The following is a 24,617-nucleotide window of genomic DNA, read 5'->3' on the forward strand; positions in this document are numbered from 1 at the left end:
TTCAGGGTATGGTGGTATCCACTATCCTGTGGTGGAAAAAGTACTCATTATATGCAGAATGTCCCACTTCACAAGTTCAAAATGTGTAGCCTACAAAATCTTTTGAAAATAGCTGATCTACAAGCTCACCTTGTAGATCTGCTATTTTCAAATGACCGAAATGTAGGTAGGCCTATATTAGCCTGGCTAATAAGCCAGACCGAATCAGCCGTTGGCAAAAAAAAAATTGCCTGCCGGCGGATTACGGTCTGGAGAGGCTCAATTGTACGCCCATTTCCTACACCAGAGAACTGGTGTGGCCAATCGGGACACGGTATGCAATATGGGCGGGCTTTGGTACAGTGACGTTCAATGCTTGAGACCTTTGACTGACAGTAGCTCTGACCAATTGCGTCAAAGAGAAAATGTTTGAACCCGCCCCCCAGGAAACAAGATCCATACACAGCATCTCCAGACTCAAATACCACACGACAGTGTGATTTGAGTCTGGCTTATTAGCCTATATAGCATTGAAGTGGTTAAAGGGGCATTCCACTCATTTTCAACATTTTACTATGTCATTAATGTACCTTAGAGCTGTTGTGTGGAAATAATAAAAAGTCCCCCCATTCTGTTTCCTAGAACTAGAGATCTGGAAAAAAATCATTAACATGGTGAAACACATCTTGACATAATTACAGTTCTAGGAAACACAGAATGGGGGGACTTTTTATTATTTCCACACAACAGCTACATTAATGACATAGTAAAATGTTGAAAATGGGTGGTTTTCTCCTTCAATGTATGTTTTCTAATCAAATTTTAAATATCCAAAGTAACTAGTAAGTAGCAACTAAAGTTTCAAAAACAAATGATAAAAGTTATTTTAGAAGAAGGCAGTTGTCTGCCGAAACATTGGTCTGTTATTCTCTGCGTCCTATATTAATACAAAATCATCACTTTGGCTATAAGTGTGTGCGGCCAAATCTCAGGTAAGCCATGAAAGTTAACGATTGCAGCTTTAATATGTAAACATGCCATTATTAAGACTATATTAAACAGGCATTTTAGTACTGTAGCAGCAGGAACAAGTGTGGGACCAAAGTAAACATAATGGGCGTGCACCTCCTGTTAACAAGTTCACATTTGAAAAGTTCAAAACACTTTCATCGTCATATTTCACCGAAAGATATAATTTCACAAAACATCATAGATCATCTTAGAGCTGTCAGAGCAGAGTGCGGGTCCACATGAACTTGTTTGTTTTAAAATGTAAAAAAATACGAATGTATTTATGTCTGTTATGCGTAGAGGATTTCATCCTGTGCTGGAAATCTTTTCAATAAATTTCAATAAATAATGTGATACAAAGTAAAACATCACCTTCCCAAGAAGAAAGCGATGTAGAACGTGGAGCTGTTGAGATTGACGAACTGAAAGAGGAACATCTTGAGTGTGAAACTGTTCTCCCACTCCGACTCCGTTCTGGGCTGTTCTGTGGTAGTGTTGGTGGGGTGGGTGGGTGGGGTGGGTTTGGGTGGGTTTGGGTGGGTGGGGTGGGTTTGGGTGGGTGGGGTGGGTTGGTGGGTGGGGTTGGGGGGACGAAAGTGGAAACGCAAATTAACGGAGAAAGTGAGAACGGAAAGAAGCAACACAGCGTTGTCGTTCAAATGTAACGGTAAAATGAATTCCTTCATTTTATCTCTTTAACGGTTGTTCGACTACAACACAATACATGCACAGCAACACAATCTTAATCGGATGCCAATTGTGCTCATTTAAAAGAGCCTCTAGATTGAGGGTGTTAACCACATTAACCCTGGCGTTATGTTTTGGAAAATTCTTTCTGTTTAAAACGTTTTTGTTTTCCCCGTATTTATATCGGCCACATGACGTCTCACGTCGTACATTTTTGTTTAACCGCTTCCCTAAACCAACATTAAAAGTCCATAGACTTGGCCGCCATTCGATTTACATCAGAAGTGCACATCAATGTTTGTTTAACTGCTGCCCTAAACAAAAGTCCATAGACTCGGCTGCCATATGACGTGATTTTCAAAAGCCATGCATTGGAGGGGCTTCGCTGGCGCCTCTCAAAAAATAGCAAAATGACAGATCTGCAAACAAACAACAAATCACATCTGTGACACATTGTGAACTCGTAGCTGAAATGCACCGCACTTGAAGGGTTTTTACTGTATGGGCTCCATTTTCGTCACCGCTAAACCCCTTATCCCTAAACTTCTTTTTTTTTTACTATTTTGAAAAACATTTTTGAATAGCTCAACTAGCCAATCTACATTGACACGCTGTGTGTAGCAAAATAGTAAAAAAAAAAAAAGGCAAAGAAGTTTAGGGATAAGGGGTTTAGCGGTGACGAAGATGGAGCCCTTTGTTTGCATCTGGGGCTAAGGGTACTGAAACAGTGGCCGTACCAGAAAGGGACAACCACCCACATCTGACTTTTATTGTATTTTATATGACCGTCGGTCTGTGGCTGTGCGACATATCCACTGTATCCATTCTATGGTTCTCCAAATAGAGGGAAACTATCTGTGGCTGTGTGACATATCCACTGTATCCATTCTATGGTTCTCCAAATAGAGGGAAACTATCTGTACCGAGTAGACCTCTATACCGCACATAATGAACAGAGCTGCTGCTGCTACACCTTCCCAACGCATTTTAAATCTGAGTTTTAAATAGGTTTGAGGAACAAAATGCTGCTATTTGTCCCAAAGTGACTGGCAAAAGATTTGTTTCAAAAAGCTTTATACTCTGATATAGCGTGTACATAAATCTCTGTTTACACAATGCTGTACACGCCCTCCAACTGTACACGTTTCCACATTTTCAACTTGACACTTGCTTGGGCAATGCAAACGTATGTTTCTCATTGCCAATAAAGCTCCTTTGAATTTAAATTGAATTGAATTGATATTAGTAAAACTTGCTCATTTCGTCAGTGGAATAATCACCCTAGCCAATATGCTCCAAGCGTCCTAGATAACCAGCTTATTGAGTTACCGTTATCAATAAGCTTTGGGCTTATCAAGCCTGTTATCGAGCATAGCGGCCCATGACGTCATGTTTAAACAATCAAGACAAGAGGTGATCATGAAATAAATGTAGTCATCCATGCTGGCACAAACAAAATTACGCTTTTGTGACGGTACATATATTAACCAGTTAACAGTTTCTTTATTTATTGTCTCCTGTCTTTCCACTAAATAATAGAAAATTCTCTATAGTGGGCTCGATAAGAACCCGGCCCGATAAGCCTGATCGATAAGGTGCTCGTTATCAATAAAAAAATAACGAGCTCCATCCCTACCCACCACCCCTCGGTCGGTACTGCAGACTCACAGTACTCTCCATTTTTCACTGCAGTTTGGAAATGCACCTATTCATACTCTATACCTCACTCCCTAGCCTAGACCATTACTCTGTATGTGTTGTCTGGGGTTCATGCCATTAACCGTTTGGCCGCCAGGATTAATTAATTAATTCGCTGTAATTTACGGCATGACTAAATGTCTGTGCACGCCACTGCGTTTTACCCTTATTTTGAAGAGCCAAAACGCATAACCGGATGTTACTTTTGTGACTTACACTTGGTGTGGTGTGGGACCACATCCGGATCTACCGCTCGACGATGAGAAAAGGATTACCGCAACGAATACAGCGTTGGCTATGGGCCGTCGAATAAACCTTGTTTTGACCAGAAATGCCATCTGGGACAAACAAGGAATTGGAGATAAAAGCGATCAAAAGACAGATGGGCGCGCAAAATTCAAGATGGTGCGCTCCATTGCTGTTGACAACATCACCTAGCAACCCAGTGCTAATGTAAGTAGCATCAGCACTATAAAAGACGTATACAATTGCTTGTACATCTACGGCAATGGCGGGGAGCATGATACTATTTATTTTATTTGAGGTAGATCTACGGCAATGGCGCCAGAGTGTGTTAACTCTGATCTCCCTCTGGATATGAGCATCTGCCAAATGTCTAAATTGTGAACTGTCACAATGACGTTATGAACAACGCATCGATGGGGAAGGTTTCGGCTCACAGTACTTGGGAATCTCTGCCTGGGATTTCGTTAACACCCTCAAGGAACTATAGGAGAAAACACTTTGCTGTAAGGCTGCACAATATTAGAAAAGATTGTGGCCCCTAGAGACGAATCTTTTTGTGCGAGCGTTTTACCCATTGCTGGCTGTCTGAATACCAAAAAATAAAAAATGAAAAGACCATCAAAATTTGACATATTATTGCTTATAGCAGCTTTAAAAGCCATATTTATACTCGCATGTTGTACGACAATGTCCCGAGCCGAAAAATAGCCGTTTCAAGCTCACAATGCGTCACATTCGTCGTGATGCGTTTGAAAACTCGTAGATGGTTTATTCTTTGGCACATGACATCGTCACGTACGTTGGAGCATAACTTATTAAGCATTATTCAAAGCAATATGCAGTCAGTTTTCATCCGTTCAATGAAAAACGGATGAAAGAAAAATCCCACCATGCCACGAAGGCAACAGATATCCATCCAACTTAAACCCCACCATGCCACGAAGGCAACAGATATCCATCCAACTTAAACCCCACCATGCCACGAAGGCAACAGATATCCATCCAACTTAAATCCCACCATGCCACGAAGGCAACAGATATCCATCCAACTTAAACCCCACCATGCCACGAAGGCAACAGATATCCATCCAACTTAAATCCCACCATGCCACGAAGGCAACAGATATCCATCCAACTTAAACCCCACCATGCCACGAAGGCAACAGATATCCATCCAACTTAAATCCCACCATGCCACGAAGGCAACAGATATCCATCCAACTTACCTAAATTGGTAAGTAGAAAAGCAACTTTTTCATAGAGCTAGAAAAGAGACAGGGTTAGAGGTTACGATCAGGGGAGGAAGGTTAACCACCGGTCAGTGTTGATTTGGTCTCGAAACGAAACGAAAAACTAACCTACAGTTGGGTGCCACCGATATTGTCCCTTATCATTTGACCCATTTAGGCCTGACCTCAAAATTTTAAAAAATCCTTCTAAATCCTCCAGTTTTCTGAAATAAATATTTTCACGATTTTTCAAAAATAGCAGACCTACAAGCTCGTAGCGCACCACTCGTGGCGTGCTATGAGCTTGTAGATCTGCTATTTTTCAATAGCTAAATTATAACAATGTTTAAAACACCAAAAGGGGTTCCCGCCCAAAATAGGTTAACTGTCCTTTTGCGCAGATCACGCAAACCTCAGCAAAAATAAAAGGACAATATCGATGGCCTCCAACTGTATGATGACTAAAACCATGACTAAATGTGACTACATTTGACTGAGGGACTGCCATTGGATTTCTTTGAATCATAGCTTCAAATTGACATATTGGTTGTTCAGTTTGACCCACCAGTTTTGGAGATATGGCTTATAGAGTAATGTCTTGCCGAAAACAGCGAGTTGAGAAAACAGGCTTGAAAGGTTCACTTCTCTCTAACATTACACGTAGCTACATGTTTAAGCATTTATTTCATATTTACATGTCGATTTCAGCTCTGACACTTATTTCAGACATACTCTAGTATGTGAAGAGTCTGCCTGTGCTATTAACTCATTTTGAAAAAAGAAAAAAGTTTTTCTCCTCTGGTGAAAAACTGGAGTTTGCACGATGGCAGGCTCTCAGTCAAATCTGGTCACAAATATACTGACAATATCGTCAACAAATAAAAACGAGACTAAAATGTTAGGGAGGGAGATCCAGTAGAGAGTAGAACTAAAAGACAAGTTATTTTCTGTTTGGTTGCACTCGGCTGTTGCGCACTGAAAATAGCAGATCTACAAGCTCACAACTGTTGAGCTTGTAGATTTTGCCATCTTCAGCATGCAGCCAATTGTAAAATCAGGCATTATGATGCCATCAAGGCCCGCCAAAATATATTTTAGTCGACTAAAACTAGACTAACACTAAAGCATTTCAGGTTGACTAAAATATGACTAAAACTAAATCCAAATTTGCTGTCAAAATCAACACTGACCCCAGTAAATATGACTACATGTTACACCTTGTAGTGCATAGAGTCCTGTCCGCACGGCAGAGCCAAAATCCATTATTTTACTAGTGGAGCTGCTTTTGCAAAACTATTGTAACTCAGTATCTGACGCGAACTAGTTTTTCTACTGTAGATCTCAATTAACTAGGGGTAATCCACTGCCACTAAATATGCCTAACCAATAACCAAAAATTAAAAACCAACTAAATATGGTAACCAATGCTCGCTCAAATAGATACTCTGCGAGCGAATATAAGGTAGGAGCGGTGAGCGTTGTCGCTCGAGGTACGTCAGGACAGTCTTAGTGAAAAAACCATGTACTCTAATGAGATTTCATCGTTCGCTCGCTCGCTCGCATTGCTGGCAGTGTTGGTGCGGTGCAAGGTGTACTACAGGCCCATTTGGTTCCATATTGTGTACAGTGTAGAATGGCATGGTGTCCGAGAGATAAGGATCGTATCAAATGGGGGCCTGTGGTCTAATTCCTATCAAACTATACGTGTTCTTGAACTGAAACGGTTCAGAATCACTGATCTAGGCTAGCCTGGCCTAGCTGACGACGTGAATCCATGTTATGTGTCTGGCCAAAGCCAGGCTAGATCTAATCTAGGCTACCCGAGGGACTATAAAGCGAAGTATCACTATCTCCCTGGAGTCATCTGATGCCAAATATTACCACAATAACTACACTACATCCAAATCGGCTAGGCATGTAACGATATATCGTATACGTATATCGATATATATATATATATATATATATATATATATATATATATATCGATATTAATCCCGACGATATGAATCGATTCATTGAAATAAAAAAATCGATTTTCAATTTTTTTTTTCAGTAGTAGAGCACTGTAGAGGGGAGCTGTGTGTGTCTGTGCCCAGGTGATGGTCGTTGATGCTCATCAAGGAAGGCAATTATGTTTCTGCACTGTCAAAAGTAATGCTACTTCTTTTGTTAAATAAAAAATCTCAGGGGGAAGATACATTATATAAAATTTAAAAAAAATGTAATTTTTCTTTAAAATATATATTTTTTTTAATATCGTGAAAAATCGTATCGTGAACCTCATATCGTGATACGAATCGTATCGTGAGTTGAGTGAATCGTTACATGCCTAAAATCGGCCCTTTACTAATGCTAACATCCCAAAATCCTAAGGGTGACAACAACAGAGAGAATGTGGTCTCCTCACCACCAGTGTTGATTTCGTCGACTAAAACCACTACCTTTTTTCACTGACGAAAACGAAATAAAAACTAAGCTACGATGACTCAAACTAAGATTGATATACCGAAAATTTCGTCAAACAAATACAAACTAGACTAAAAATGTCCGACAGAGACTAGTGGACAAGAGATCAAGCTGATCAGCTATTACTATTTTCAGCACGCAACCAAGCATGCAATGACTTGTCTTTTAGTTCTACTTGATCTCTTGTCCACTAGTCTCTGTCAGACAGATTTTAGTCTAGTTTTTATTTGTTGACGGAATTGTCAGCATGCTTAAATGCACGCTAAACATTTCAGCATACTAAAAATCTATATTTGCTGTCAAAATCGACTCTGCGTGCGTGACAACTATACAGAGAGAATGTGTTGTCATCTCACCACGTTAAGGAGCATGATGATGCAGAAGTTGATGCAGACGGCCGTGCCGGTGGTCGCCACCTGAGAGTTGTTCCTGATGAGAGCCCAGCCGAAGGCGGCGAAGGTGCTGACCGTGATGACGCGGTAGATGACGATGCCGAACACGGCGGCGATCACCACTAGGATCTGCACGCAAGCACGCACCCACATACACACACACACACACACACACACGCACAGCCGTGCAGGGAAAAGCACTCACATGTTATTTACTTAACCCATTTAGACCTGAGACCAGATTCTACAAAATGTCTTCTAAATCATGACAGTTTTTCTGAAAAAAACCTATGTTTCTATTTCAGTTGTGTTCAAACTATTTCCTGTCAAGGACCCCCTCAAATTATATGTAATTGGCCGCTGACCCCCATCTGAAAATATGTAGTTCCCCCCCCCCAAGAAGCTAAGTAATGAGTCAAAAACGTTTGCTGTGAAAGAATATATATTCAAAGATTTGCACACATTTTCACTCAAGTACAAATACCTCACAATTTTACTTAAGTACGTAATTAAGTAAATTACTTTCCACCACTGCACAGGTAGTAGAAATGGAACATGAGTCAAGGTTTTTGAATCTCAGGCATGAGATCTGCTGCTGGAAGTGATGTAAGTGGACCAGTAGGTGGCACTGTTCCCTCTCATACTAATGACATCTATCCCAATGCTCCAGTCAGTATAGTTATGGAGACACTGATGTGAGTGAGGGAAAAACCAGGGACCACCACCCTGACTAAGAATCAACCTGGGGAACACCACCCTGACTAAGAATCAACCTGGGGACCACCACCCTGACTAAGAATCAACCAGGGACCACCACCCTGACTAAGAATCAACCTGGGGACCACCACCCTGACTAAGAATCAACCTGGGGACCACCACCCTGACTAAGAATCAACCAGGGACCACCACCCTGACTAAGAATCAACATGGGGACCACCACCCTGACTAAGAATCAACCTGGGGACCACCACCCTGACTAAGAATCAACCAGGGACCACCACCCTGACTAAGAATCAACCTGGGGACCACCACCCTGACTAAGAATCAACCTGGGGACCACCACCCTGACTAAGAATCAACCTGGGGACCACCACCCTGACTAAGAATCAACCTGGGGACCACAGTTGTGTTGGGTTAAGATTAGTGCATTGGTAACACTTGCTATGCATCCCACGCCTGTACATACACTGTTTCTCAACCAAGGTGCACGCACACGCGCGCGCACACATGCACGCACGCACACGCACACAGACACGCACACGCACACACGCACACACACACACCACACCATCTGCCACAGCTGAAAAGAAATAGCCCTGGGCAGATTGGTCTTTGGCCCACTATTTTTTTTGCTGTTTGTTTTTTTTGCTGTTTGTTTTTGTTTGCTGTGACGTTTTTGAATGTTAGTAACCAGCCCTTGGCAATTCATCTTCCACACTTCCAGACTAATGTCTACGCAGTGATATTAGTCTGCCCATGCCAGCCTTGCCAGGCTATAAGTCTGTGCATTAATATTATTACCATGAAGAAGATCCCAGACGCTGAGACGATGAGGCGACTGTATTTGTCCGTGAATTCCTGGTAAGGTTCCGGCTTCCCAGTGATGGCGTTCATTCTCTCCTTCTTAGAATACTTGGCCTCAAACTGGGGACGGATTTCCTCCTGCAAGGAAGCAACGGACGAAACATGAGAATATGAGACACGGTTCAGCCCAAGGAAGGAAGGAAGGAAGGACAATGCAGGGACGTTGGGAAAAGAAAAGAGGGTGGTGGGGATGGGGTGAGGAAAACGTTGCAAACAAATCCTGTTACGTTTTACAGGCAGTGTGGAGAGTCTGGGAGAAATGCTACCATGTCCGTTGAATGGTTTAGGCCAGGGGTGCCCACACTTCTTTTTTTTACTTGAGAGCTACTTTCCAGCTTTCCAGCTAATGACCAGCTCAACAAGATCTACCGACTGAAAAAGACTCTTGAAAACAAAATCTTGCATTGTGGGTTTGAGCTGACAGGCCCTTTTTGATGTCAATCAATCAAGTCACCGGCTTAATTCAAGTGGCAAATTATTTTGGGCACCCCTGGATTAGGCAAATTCTACAGGGAGTTAATATGAATACTTACTATACTATACTAGTATAGGATTTTATGTTATGTAGCCTATGGGGTAGCTAATCAAGTTTCCCTCTCCGAGAATTAACACCCCGATCGCCCAGGACGAAGTTCAACATTTCTTTGCAGCAGCATAAGTAATAGTAGTAATTAAAAAGGAAGGGGCGGGGCGGGGCAGAAGCACTATAGGGTAGGGTGGCTGATTTCACTTCCATTCGATGCGAGCGAAGGGGTACAGCCTCCGGTTGGGGGTGAAGGGGTACAGCCTCCGGTTGGGGGCGAAGGGGTACAGCCTCCGGTTGGGGGCGAAGGGGTACAGCCTCCGGTTGGGGGCGAAGGGGTACAGCCTCCGGTTGGGGGCGAAGGGGTACAGCCTCCGGTTGCGGCGTGTTTTGAGCGTCGCATACCGTCGCGTGGAGTTCAAGCATGTTGTGCGATGGTTCGATGCCTTGGCATTAGGGCTTTAAGCAACTAGACAACTATTCAACTAGTCGACTAGTAAATCCACTAATCAACCTTGCTGGTACTAGTTGACTCAGCTAGAATGCTAGATTATAGTCACCAATGTACACCGTTTTTAAATGTACAAATATCATACAAAAAATAAAAATATATATATATTTTTACATAATAGGTAGTTAAAAAACTAGTCGACTAGTAAACTAGTAAACTAGTAAACTAGGCAACTAGTCAACTACTGTAGTAAAAATCACTAGAAGTGAAAGCCCTACTTGGCATGCGTTGACCACTCCCCACACACACACACACACACACACACACACACACACACACACACACACACACACACACACACACACACACACACACACACACACACACACACACACACACACACACACACACACACACACACACACACACACACACACACACACACACACACACACACACACACACACACACACACGCACACACTCAGGGAGAGCCTCTGTCATGACAGGTTGTTTTATCTGGTGCTTATTTTTTCTTTCCACTCCTTATTTTTGCGTGTGCTGATAACTACTTATACGCACGACAGGAAGGCATGGCAAGCAAAGCCATGCCTTACTTGTCTTGTTTCACCAGAACTAAAGCCTGCTGTTGTTATCCGTCTATTACTAGGCCTACTGTATTGAGCTCGTTATGAGTGGTGCATAGGCCTGTCACAGGTATTACATAATCGCCCAATGGCCATTATTTGAGATAATCCCAATTTTTTTTTGCATAATCGTCAATCTTTTCCATGTTGAAAAAAACATTTTCAAAAATAGCAGATCTACAAGCTAGATCAACTGTTTCTGCCATTTTGTAAAACATTTTTTTAAACAGTATTACAAATTAAATATGTCAGTGATTTCTTTGTATATTTATGTTATTTTGTCATATCTGCCCTGTGCGGATTTGTGACGTTCCAATGTTCAATGCATAAGACCCAATGTGACAACTAATCATCAACTTTGTAAATTTGTAATTGTGACAGCCCTGGTGGTGCGGTGGCTGGGAGGAGGGCTGAGCTGGGTGTGACTATACTGTCTACTACACACCTGTTCTTCATCAAGCTAATAAGGGGCACGGCCACGTCTGTGTCAGAGGCTATATAGCCAACGCAAGCTGAGGCATTCAGACGTGTCAATTTCTCATGTTGTCTTGTGGGCTGTGGTGTGGGCACTGTTGGCTATAGGTGCCTATTTTTATTTTATTTTTTTGCCCACCATTTCACACCCGGCGCCAATTGCCTAAGCTTTAATCCTTGAGCGCTACTCTCTTTCTTCTCTTCTTATCACCTGACAGGGTGGGGAGGAACGTGGCGAATGGAAGGAACACGTTATTCCAACCAGTTCCTTTCCCCTCCTCAGTCATAATGCTAGTGCTATAGCTGTGAGTGCTATTGGTGTCTGGTGTGTAGTTAATTTCACTTACAGTACGTGAGAGTGGTTGGCTCACTCAAACATAAAGCACACGCGAAAGTGTGGTCAACAAGCCCCCAGTGAAGCTCTCCAACGTTGAGGCGCTCGGCCCTAGTGGTAAGAACGGGGACTGCAGGCGGACCCGTGGCGTTATGACGAGGAAACCCCGTGCAGCTGGGCTTTAACATTGAGCGCCCGTTTGCACTTCCGCATTTTGGGCACCAAATTTGGTGTCCAAATCGGAAAAAAATGCGGAAGTAGACTGTTCTTCCGGGTGCTTCAAAACGCTACTGAGCAACTTCCACTGAAATTAATAGCGTGGGGCGGGGCTGTCGCTCCGGTTCAGTCTCTATCCTTTTAATACTCTATGGCGGTCAACCACAGCGTTTTGTTTGACGCCCCGTTTATTGGTTGGTTGACGCCCCGTCGGAGTTCACCAACGTTGAACTCCAAGCTTCAGAAATGTTGAAAGTCACGCGCAGAAATTTGGGAGTGAAAGGGGAACGTGGCAACACGCCGCAACGGGCAGTTCCCAATGAATGGGAGTGAACAGGGAAGCCAACGATTCTGACGCACAGCCCGCGTCATACTTTGTTGCGTGACGGTGCCTTGCGCAGAGAATGGCCAACATACGTAGAAGCTCAGGACGCACGACACATCCCCGCTGAGAGCAAGGTTAATTAAATAAGGTTAGGCAGCGAAGACTCCAGCGGTGGACTCCATGTTGCTCCCTGGAAGGAAAGAAACATGCGCAATTGAGACCCAGGAAGCTGAACGCGGAAGTGTTGGCTGCATATAGCCCATTGCGCATGTTTCTTTCCTTCCAGGGAGCAACATGGAGTCCACGCTTCCTGTCCGCTTTTAATAGTCCTTGGCTGAGAGCTTGAAGGTCTGCCTTCTCTTGGCCGTTTTCGCCATATGGCACCATCGTGTGACGGCGCAAACAGTTGGCTTCTGCGTGTGACCGTGTGCCCTAAAACAGCCCTCCCCCCACACACACACCCAGGGAGAGTCTCTTTCATGACAGCTCGTTTAATCCGCTCCGGTTATTTCTCTTTATTTCCATGTGGTGAATGTCAACTGCTTTGACATTCCTTGAGCGTGGCAAGCAGCGGAGTTTTAGTTATCTTGTTGCACCGGAAATAAAGTCTTTGGAAAGCCTGCGCTGTCGTCTGTCTGCTGCTGTGATGCGATACAAGCGCCACATCACATCAACGGTTATCATGACACTTTTACATATAGAGCAGGTCAAAAACCACACTCTATAATTTACAGAGACGGCGGCAAGGAAAAACTCCCCTTTGACGGATAGAAACCTTGAGCAGAACCGGGCTCTGACCCTGCCTTGACCGATTGGGTTGAGAGAGAGAGAGAGAGAGAGAGAGAGAGAGAGAGAGAGAGAGAGATACACACACACACACACACACACACACACAGATGTACAGCAAACATTTAAATGAAATACAATCAAAGCTTTGTTTTGTTTTTTTGCCTAGATGTACCCTGCAGGAATTAAAATTAATGTTCCCACGGGGTCACTAAACTAATTAAAAGTTCAATTGTTTTTGCCGTGCTCTGCGAAGTTATGCATAGTTTATTTTGTGCTTTTATCTGCCTGGTTTTATTTGCTTTTATTTGACTACTTTGAATGCAAACGAATAACGATGCCTTTTGTGGGCTTGTGTATTGTTCTCTATAACAGTGGTTCTCAACCAGTGGTCCGGGGACCACCAGTGGTCCGGGGACCACCAGTGGTCCGGGGACCACCGGTGGTCCGGGGACCCTTGAGGCTGTTCTCAATCAATTCTCAATTACGTATAAAACAGATTAAAACAAACACTAGTATAGAATAACTATAAATATATACCGCTAACCAAATGGACCCTTCTAGATCTTTAACTCTTGAGAGCGAAAAATGAAACCAAATGGACCCCTGCGGGTCCATTTTACATACACAATTAGAGACTGTAGAATAATTGTTATTTTGATCAATGTTTGCCTGTTATCTCTCCAATCGTTTTTTGGGGGGGTTTTTTTCCATTTTGGGTCTGAGAGTCAAGGGCTCCATTTTCGTCACGCTAAACCCCTTTTCCCTAAACGTCTTTGCCTTTTTTTTTTACTATTTTGAAAAACATTTTTGAATAGTTCAACTAGCCAATCTACATTGACACGTTGTGAGCTTGTAGACTGGCCATTCTAACTATTCAAAAATGTTTTGCAAAATAGTAAAAAGAATAAGTTTAGGGATAAGGGGTTTAGCGGTGACGAAAATGGAGCCCTACTGTAAATGTCATCAAATGGTGGTCCGTGGCTCAAATGCCGAATATATAATGGACCTTGATACAATAAGGGTTGAAAACCACTGCTCTATATAACCTGCCACATGCAGGTATAATGATTGGGTGTAGGCAAGGACAAAACAAAATGACAGCATAGTTGATTATCTCACTGTGTCGACTATACTGGACAAAAGTATACAGGCCTATAGTTATTTCTGAGTCACTCCAACACCCACGACAACGAGGAGCTCCTTGACACGGAACCGGTACTTGTTTGCCAACTGGAGGAGTGATTGCCGAGGGGGACTAGGGGAGGTCACCAAACCAAGAAGGTAGGAACAATGGAAAACACAACCCTAGTGCAGCTAGAACCACATATTATACTGTGTGGGAGTCGTCGTTTAATTGTTTTATTTACGAGTGGATGGAGTCTACACAAGAATGCTACGAATGGCACTAGGTGTCACATGGACGGACCGCATCAGAAATGTGGACCTCTATGGGGACCTACCGCAGGTCACCGACAAAGTCAGAGAGAGAAGGATGAGGGCACTGCGTCAGGCACCCAGAACTAGAGGCAAGTAAATTGACTCTATGGGAACTAACCCAGGGCAAAGCCAGGAGGGGAAAGAAGCGTACCACCTATATAGACGTGCTGCGGCGCGACAAGCAACTAACTAACTAACTAACTAACTAACTATAAAGTCAAACTCAAAGAGATCGGGGGTTGTAAACACAAAAGAAAAATATTTTTAAATACATTTGTTTGCTGTTGGCAATTGTTTATTTACAGCTGGTCTGTTATTTTATCATAATAACTCCGTTCTCTCTTTTATCAATATGTAATTCACGCGCATGGCAGGCACACTCACGCATGCACCCACAGAGACACAGAGAACATGCATGCCCTCACAAGCACACACACACGTGCAGGAAGCATGCACACGCACACACACGAACACGCGACTGTCAAGGTTTCAGCCTCCAGGAAGAGATCATTGCAAATAACAACCACACCAAGGGGTCTAATGAAGTACTGTCACACAAGTAAACACATGAAAAACTAGAAGAAATACAAAAATCACGGCACTCCATCTTTAACATTTTAGGTGCAAGAAACTCCTGCAACCGCCTCTCCCAGTTATGTGGATTGCCTGTGTATACTGTGCGTGTATACATGTATATATTACTTTACTGAATACACCATACTGTACTTCTGTCACACGGCCCCTGTCGCTTACCAGAAATTACTGTAAATGATATTCATTGAGTGTCACAAACAACCGTATGACGAGGCCCTTTTCACCGCAGACACGTTGTGTCATATACACACAGCTGTACTGTAGGTAATAATCAGTGTTGTTTTTTGGCAGCAAATATCTATTTTAGTTTTAGTCATAGTCTCTTGAATAGTTTTCGGTTAGTTTTAGTCACATTTTAATCACCTGGAATGTATTAGTCGACTAAATGTCATAAGATTTTACACTTGCTGAAAATAGCCGATCTGCTATTTTCAGCATGCAACCAAGTGTAAAATTACTTATACTGCATCTCTTGTCCACTAGTCCCTTCCTAACATGTTAGTCTAGTTTTTATTTGTCGACGAAATTGTCAACATATTTAGTCTTAGTTTTAGTCATCGTAGCTTAGTTTTCATTTAGTTTCCATGTAGTTTTGGTCAGTGAAAAAAAGGTAGTCGGCGAACATTTTTCGTCTTGGTTTTTGTCGACGAAAACAACACTGGAAATAATAGTACTTCTACGTAGCTGTGGTTAATGTACGTACGTGTACAGGCCCACAAAGACCTACACAAATTCAATGGATCTTTACCTCCTCTTCTTCCCAGTCGATTAGGTCCCAGTCGTAGGCGAGGACAGCGCGCCGTCTCTTCCAAAACTCCAAGAAAACGGTAGCTGAAACAGATGAAATAGAGGATCTTAGAAAGCAGTTAGCTGAAACTAATCAATTAAGAGGATCTTAGAAAGCAGTAGCGGAAACGAATCAATTAGAGGATCTTAGAAAGCAGTAGCGGAAACGAATCAATTAGAGGATCTTAGAAAGCAGTAGCGGAAACGAATCAATTAGAGGATCTTAGAAAGCAGTAGCGGAAACAAATCAATTAACAACCCATTTTGACCTGAGATCAGATTCTAAAAATGTCTTCTACATCCTGACAGTTTTCTGAAAAAAGCTATGTTTCTATGTCAGTGGTTCTTCGATTTTTCAAAAATAGCAGACCTACAAGCTTGTAGATCTGCTATTTTTCAATAACTAAGGCATAACATAATGCTAACACCAAAAGGGGTTCCCGCCCAAAATGGGTTAAGAGGATCTTAGAAAGCAGTTAGCTGAAACGAATCAATTAGAGGATCTTAGAAAGCGGTAGCTGAAACAGATCAAGTAGAGGATCTTAGAAAGCAGTAGCGGAAACGAATCAATTAGAGGATCTTAGAAAGCGGTAGCTGAAACAGATCAAGTAGAGGATCTTAGAAAGCAGTTAGCGGAAACGAATCAATTAAGAGGATCTTAGAAAACGGTAGCTGCAACAGATACATTATTAGAGGATTGTGATATTAGAGGCATGTGATTGCACAAAGTTTGCATCAAAAGGAACCCAACTTTGCATGAGATCTGTATCTATTCGGTTGCAGAATTTTGCACAGCAGCATTTAAGATTGTATCTTTAGATAAATGTTACTTTTAAACACTGCAATGAGTCAATATGACGTCATCAATGACGGCAGAGATCCACACAGAAACCTGATGATCGCTGTGAAACCTTAACCCATTCAGGCCTGACGTCGAAATTAAAAAAAAAAAGTTTTCTAAATCATGACAATTTTCGGAAAGATTTGAGGCACATTTTAACGATTTTTCAAAAATAGCAGACCTACAAGTTCATAGCGCGCCACTCGGTGGCGCGCTATGAGCTTGTAGATCTGCTATTTTTCAATAGCTAAATTATAACAATGTTTAAAACACCAAAAGGGGTTCCCGCCCAAAATGGGTTAATGGTTAATGTGGTTAAACGCTAACGTAACATGGATGCGTTCAAGGTCTCAATGGATTAAAGATGGAGTGCCGTGATTTTTGCACTTTTTCTGTTTTGTATGTGTCTATGTAGTTAACATTACTCTAATAGACCCCCAGGTGTGGTTAGAAAGAATATTCAAATAATGTCTTCCCTGTGTATTTTTGGTTTCTCAAAAGGCCCAATGAAAGCCCAGGTCAAATCGAAATGATATAGTGACATCACAACAGCATCCCCTCCCCTAACCCCTCCCCCTTTATCACACAAATGTGGGTGCGGCTTCAGTTCAGGTGGATCACCCCCCATCCCCACCCACCAGGCTTGGTGGGTGTGGCCACATACCACTTTCTGTACACTTTTTTTGAAAATAATCTTTCTTTGATTTGATTTATTTAGCCCATTATAAACAGCTTTTAATGTTTGTGTTTACACTAATGACGTAAAAATGGCCATTCATTATCAATGGCATTTAATGTTTATGTCAGGACAAAGTATGGAGCCCTGGGGTGTTTAAAGCCCAAATCACACCAAAGGGTCGAGACGGGACGAGACAGTTTTAGCGTCCGTCCCAGCGGTGTGACGTGTCCTGTTGCACATCGACCCAAGTTGACCCAGGTGATTCAACTGGTTCAATTCAATGGCCCAAACCACACCAATGGGTCACCACGCAACACCTCACAACCGTTTGGTTGCATGTCGACCCGTTGGTGTGGTTTAGGCTTTAGACGGTTTAAATGAGATTAAGATTGATGAGATTAAGAGGACATTTCATCTTTAAAACATTTTACCAATGAGGCCCCAGAAGACAGACAGAGTTCTTAGGCTATTACTATCAATATTTTAAGTTAATAAGATACATTTGTAAAGGCTGGCACATTTTTGTTTAGTAAAACTTCAGTAAAAATGCTCCTTTCAGTGTCAACCCACTGGGTAGTAACCATAGGCTGTAGGTGCTGCAGAGCAAAGTCCTGTGGATAGTTTACTTATTGCATGTTTATCAGTCTTTCTCTTCCATTGGAGCTTCCATAATTAAAGCGAAGGTTCAGGGTTAGCCTTTTCATTCTAGGAGTTAGTTCCTAACTTTCCAATGGCTCTTTGAAGCAGAGGAACTCCTCATGCATCTGTGCTGGCCTGGCTGTGTCAGTGTCACATTCTTAGAAGAAAGGGCATGTTTTTTATTTTGTCAAGCGAGCAGCTAGGGGATCGAGCACTTGTGTGGAATGTTAATGAAGTGACTTCGGTGGATATCTCTCTGCAACGTTACCCATTTGGACAATGATAATTCCTAGAGCCAACAAGCAAGGTCAGTCGTCACTCAGTTGCTTTTTTTTTTACCTTATTTTAAGCTGCATTAAAGAAATGGGAGCGTGGGCTGCCGAGCAGTGTACTGTATGTAGATAGGCTGCTCGGCATCTGCAGCTGTAAAAGCAACCTTTCTGTTATAACAGTAGGCTTACATTTCATTTCATAGAAAGATTTCCATGTGTTGTGAGTTAAAAGTGTCACGTTCACGTGTCAGTTACACTCATGTGTTTCAACTTGTCAATACTTTTATATAATTATATCAGTAATTAGTTATATAGGCCTATATTCTGTCACAGTGAACGTTTTTTAATTCAAATCTTAGCTTCTGGGGGGTCTCTGGAACAACATATTTTCAGATGGGGGTCCACGGCCAAATACAGATAATTATGCGGGTCCTTGACATGAAAAAGGTTGAGCACCACTGACTGAAAACTGTCAGGATTTAGAAGACATTTTGTAGAATCGTGCTCAGGTCTAAATAGGTTAATCGGTTGCATAATTCTACACAAATTATACGTTGTGTAGAAACAAGTTTTACATGTTTTACCACATACTGAGAGGATTGTTGATATTTAAATGCCATTTCTGTCATACCGATAGACGTGAGTTTGACAAGGAAGATTTGAGACTGCATACAGTCTATGTACATGCAGCCTTTGCCCTTTTCCCTCCTTATACTGTTCAATTACCATACAGTGACTCTAGTATTAACATAATCACATCACAGCATAATGAAATAATCACTCACTATCATTTACACTGTTCGGATGGGAAACACACGTTTAAAGTATATTTTAACAGAAACATTGCATCGAACTTGTGATTGTGAAAAGGATAGAGGCCCGGCCTCAACATGCGATTGTTGTGTTGTGATGTTGTGTTCATGATTTTTGGTAAGCCATATAATCTCCCACTAATTACAGGCAAACAGCATGAGTATCAACATCCTGTTTGACTCTCATTGTCACATATAACGCCACAAGCTCATTTTGTACCGAATCATGTAATCATGCAACAAACATTTGTAGTATTTTTGGTGCTCAAGTGAAATGGACTCTGTGTTGCTTCGTTCGAGGCTCATATTTGGGGCAGATCGTTCATGATTTTTGTAAAAAAGGCCAAGCAATGAGCAAGCAAACTTTAGAAGGCAATCGTAGCCAATCGGAATGGGTTCTGCAAAATCTGAAGGATGTGAGTATCACATGAACATATAAGTAATGTGTAACAATTTGTGCAAGTTTTGGACAAAATGTGTAGGAGTAGTAGCAAAAATGGTGTAAAATGTTCAGGCTGAAATGGCCTATATGGGGAGTTGCATTATGATTCTCAATAGTTAAGCGTAAAGCCGGCCTGGTAATGTAGGAGTCGGCTGGAGTCTGTATCTTGTATTCATATATTCTCACTATATTTCTCAGCTTGCAGAATACCATTACACACGCTTCTTAACACACCTTCCAGTGATGTGTGAATAATGTGCAATCCTCCAACACCCCGCGCCATCCACAAAACGGTCCATTTTGCATGGTTCAACACGAGCTAAAGCAGAGCCATGTGTTTGCACAGCAGGTCTCCGGGAGCAGTGAAGGCGAGGGGAGCGATGAGTCTTCCCCTGAACCAGAGCCTTTCCCTGGGTTCCTCTGGGCCAGAGGTGACAGAGTGGGACCCAACAGCGGAGATGTCACCCACTGGTGGTGAGTTAGCACACAGTTAAGACTGCGTGGGATCGACTCATTCTGCAAGTTTTCCAATCAGGTTTAGAACTGGCCGATACGGGTAAAGCTATGCTCCTAAAAAATTATTCCCAGAAATCAGGGCCATCATAGTGCTACAGGGCCTACCCATACCAGTGAAATCTTATGAAATCAGGGGCATCATAGTGCTACAGGGCCTACCCATACCAGTGAAATCTTATGAAATCAGGGCCATCCTAAGTGCTATAGGGCCTACCCATAAACTAGTGAATTCTTATGAAATCAGGGCCATCATAGTGCTATAGGGCCTACCCATAAACTAGTGAATTCTTATGAAATCAGGGCCATCATAGTGCTATAGGGCCTACCCATAAACTAGTGAATTCTTATGAAATCAGGGCCATCATAGTGCTATAGGGCCTACCCATAAACTAGTGAATTCTTATGAAATCAGGGCCATCCTATGTGCTATAGGGCCTACCCATCATAGTGCTATAGGGTCTACCCATATACCAGTGAAATCTTATGAAATCAGGGGCATCATAGTGCTACAGGGCCTACCCATAAACTAGTGAAATCTTATGAAATCAGGGCCATCATAGTGCTATAGGGCCTACCCATAAACCAGTGAAATCTTATGAAATCAGGGCCATCATAAGTGCTATAGGGCCTATACCCATATACCAGGGAAATCTTATGAAATCAGGGGCATCATAGTGCTACAGGGCCTACCCATATACCAGTGAAATCTTATGAAATCAGGGGCATCATAGTGCTATAGGGCCTACCCATATACCAGTGAAATCTTATGAAATCAGGGGCACCATAGTGCTACAGGGCCTACCCATATACCAGTGAAATCTTATGAAATCAGGGGCATCATAGTGCTACAGGGCCTACCCATAAACTATAGTGAAATCTTATGAAATCAGGGGCATCATAGTGCTACAGGGCCTACCCATAAACCAGTGAAATCTTATGAAATCAGGGGCATCATAGTGCTATAGGGTCTACCCATATACCAGTGAAATCTTATGAAATCAGGGCCATCCTAAGTGCTATAGGGCCTACCCATATACCAGTGAAATCTTATGAATATGACTAATAGGTTATTCAAATAATTATTGGTGTAATTAACCCATTTTGGGCAGGAACACCTTTTGGTGTTTTAAGCATTATGTTATACTTGAAAAATAGCAGATCTACAAGCTCATAGCGCGGCACATCTGCTATTTTAGAAAAACCGTGAAAATGTAGTGTAAATCTTTGAATGTATATTCTTTCAGAGCGAACGTTTTTAACTCAAATATTTGCTTCTGGGGGGGTCCCTGGGACTACATATTTTCAGATGAGGGTCGGCGGCCAAATACATATAATCTTGAGGGTCCTTGAAATGAAAATGTTTGAGAACGACTGACATTAGAAACATAGGTTTTTCAGAAAACTTTTAGGATTTTAGAAGACGTTCTTTTAGAATCGGCCGCAGGTCTAAATAGGTTAATTACTGTAATTAGTAAATACAGTAATTTGGTATGTCCATGTTATAGTGTAGCTCATAGTAGGGCATTAAGCAACTAGTCGACTAGTTTACTAGTCGACTAGTAAATCCACTAGTCGACCTCGCTGGTACTAGTTAAGAAAAAAAAATAATAATAATAAAAAAAAATATTTTTATTTTTTTTCCCGTACACAGTTTTTAAATGTACACATATTTATTTCCAAGAAAAACAAATTGTTTAACATAATAGGTGGTTAAACAACTTGTCGACTAGTCGACTATTAAACTAGGCAACTAGTCAACTAGTAAAAATGACTGGAAGTGAATGCCCTAGCTCATAGTGACTGGCTACAAAGCGTTCACATGAGGGAACAATAACATTGCAGTGACATCGGGGGACGTCGTGGCCTCGACTGGATCACGTTAGTCAGTTGTTCGGGAACAAGAACCAGGCCTTCCGTTGTTGGAGAGCCTGCAGCCCTCTTTGTCATTTGGTCTCATTTCTCATGTCTCGTGTCTTAGTATCAGATGGCAATGAATGGCCTTGGGGACCGATGAATTATGCAAGGTTTCTTAACCCATTTTGACCTGAGATCAGATTCTAAAAATGTCTTCTACATCCTGACAGTTTTCTGAAAAAGCTATGTTTCTATGTCAGTCGTTCTTCGATTTTTCAAAAATAGCAGACCTACAAGCTTGTAGCGCGCCACTCGGTGGCGCGCTATGAGCTTGTAGATCTGCTATTTTTCAATAGCTAAAGCATAACATAATGCTAACACCAAAAGGGTTCCCGCCCAAAATGGGTTAACCGTGAAAGCACACAAAACGATGATGATTAAAATGTATTAATAATTTACGATTATGATCCGATTATGATTGATCAGACAGAAATGAATGAACCCACCCACACACAGACACACACAAGTACAGTACTACGTCATAATATCAAGTGCAATCAAAACATTTTCAATGTTTTGCACAGCTCTAGCTCCATAAGTGCAGAATCACCACAATAAAACATTTACAAGAGTGAAGCGCAGATCGTGTTTCCACAGCGTGACAATGTCTGAATATGCCAGACTATCAATTATTCATAACCTACAGCAACAGTGATGGCAACTATGCCAATAACAAGCAGCACGTACAGCCTTGGTGCCAGAGAGCACATCCAGGATACTTTCCAGCTTGGATGCGTTTCAGAATCTAAATGGACAGTATATAGTGGGCGGTATTACAGCTGGTAAGGATCGCTTTTAAGTTCAGTATTAAGGTGCTCTAGAGAGGTTTCAAGTGACAAAGTGATATCTTTATTTGCCTGCTGGCTTAATATAATAATGTCTTCTTCTTCATCCATAAATAATATAAAACTTTACTTAGACGGACCTGCAAACTCATAAAGGACACCTGGACCCGACGAGAAAGGCGACAAAGCTCCAAAATCAAAACCCTGGTTTACTTGGGGGATCTGGGGCATTGCTTGAGTATACATGTAGGCCTATCTTGCATTGCTTGATTGCGAATTTAGAGTAAAACGGTAATCATTTAGTGCAGTGGATTTCAATCATTTCCATATCAAGGTCCATTATTTACTTTGAGCCACGGACCACCATTTGATGACATGTAGCCTCTCGGACCCAAGACACACACAATTCAATGCTGTATTGATGTGGTACCACACTATAGGCAAACATTGATATAACAAAATAACTATTCTTCCACATTCTCTAATTGTGTAGACTTCTTGTAAATGAAGTAGTGCAGACGCTTAACAATAATTTAACTCTTGAGAGCTTAACATGAAACCAGTTAAAGATCTAATAAGGGTCCATTTGGTTACAAACTCTCCATAATTTAGCTGGGGACCACCTGACACCCCCTCAAGGACTGATTTAGTGACATCCAATTCAATGTACACACCCCTCAACTAATGCTGTACAGAACCATCCCCAAATACTTTGAACCTCTCTAATTACTTTTTTGAATAGTTCAAATAGCCAATCTACAAGAGGAAAGGAGGCACTGGAGCAACTCAGACAGTTTAAGCCCTGAGTGGTGCAACAGTCAGCACCCCCTGTTGGTACTCTAAACCAGGGGTTCTCAACCCGTGGGTCACGACCCCTCGGGGGGTCGCCAAATTATTTTAGGGGGTCCCCAAATTATAAAAAAAAAAATAGCAGACCTACAAGCTCGTAGCGCGCCACTCGGTGGCGCGCTATGAGCTTGTAGATCTGCTATTTTTCAATAGCTAAATTATAACATAATGCTTAAAACACCAAAAGGGGTTCCCGCCCAAAATGGTTTAAGGTTATTGTAGCAGTCAATTTATATTGGGGGTCGGGAGGGGGCGGGGCGGGGGTCCCGAGACATTGCCAAAGCATTTCCGGGGTCCCCGGCCAAAAACGTTGAGAACCCCTGCTCTAAACATAGGGACAGACAAAGGGACATAGGGACATTGCTGTTCCTTGGAGTGCACTCAGAAAGCGACGTTTCGATGTATCAGTCACATCTTCGTCAGGTCATGAAACTATAAAAAGCTGGATATAGAAGGGACTAGCACAAAGGGACTGGTCAGTGTTGTTTTTGGCGACTAAAACTAAGACGAAAAATGAAGAAAAAAAATCTACCTTTTTTCAGTGACGAAAACTAAATGGAAACAAAATGAAAACTAAGCTATGATGACTAAAACTAAGACTAAATGTATTGACAATTTCGTCAACAGCTAAAAACTCATTTTACACTTGGTTGCATGCTGAAAATAGCTGCGACGCGTTGTGATCGGCTATTTTCAGCAAGTGTAAAATCATTAAAGTCATTACATTATTTTAGTCGACTAAATCAACTGTAGATTTAGTCGACTAAAATCTTATGATATTTAGTCGACTAAAACTAGACTAACACTAAAACATTCCAGGTGACTAAAATGTGACTAAAACTAAATGAAAACTATTCAAGAGACTACGACTAAAACTAAAATAAAAATGTGCTGCCAAAAACAACACTGGGACTGGTAGACAAACTAAATCAGTCTAAAGGAATATATTAACCACTGCACTGTTCTATTTGTGAACCATAAACAGTTAACAGAGCCAT

At 42.0% G+C, this 24,617-nt stretch overlaps 1 protein-coding gene across 8 annotated transcripts in view; it reads right to left on the reverse strand.

Annotated features, from left to right (window-relative positions):
* The window catches only part of LOC306916556 (anoctamin-4-like), a 124,075-nt gene that overhangs the window by 19,016 nt on the left and 80,442 nt on the right, over nt 1-24,617 (reverse strand). For 4 of the 8 annotated variants that reach the window (XM_079494463.1, XM_079494464.1, XM_079494462.1 and 1 more), the window contains exons 16-20: nt 15,833-15,915; nt 9,233-9,373; nt 7,676-7,840; nt 4,848-4,884; nt 1,363-1,474 (exon numbers count right to left, since the gene is read on the reverse strand). In XM_079494463.1, coding sequence (XP_079350589.1) covers nt 1,363-1,474; nt 4,848-4,884; nt 7,676-7,840; nt 9,233-9,373; nt 15,833-15,915 — 538 coding nt within the window. The remainder of the gene's footprint in view (nt 1-1,362; nt 1,475-4,847; nt 4,885-7,675; nt 7,841-9,232; nt 9,374-15,832; nt 15,916-24,617) is intronic. The other 4 variants (XM_079494466.1, XM_079494468.1, XM_079494467.1 and 1 more) reach the window with 2 other exon arrangements.

The sequence above is a fragment of the Electrona antarctica genome (genome assembly GCF_951216825.1).
Source record: "Electrona antarctica genome assembly, chromosome: 23".
Lineage (NCBI taxonomy): Eukaryota > Metazoa > Chordata > Actinopteri > Myctophiformes > Myctophidae > Electrona > Electrona antarctica.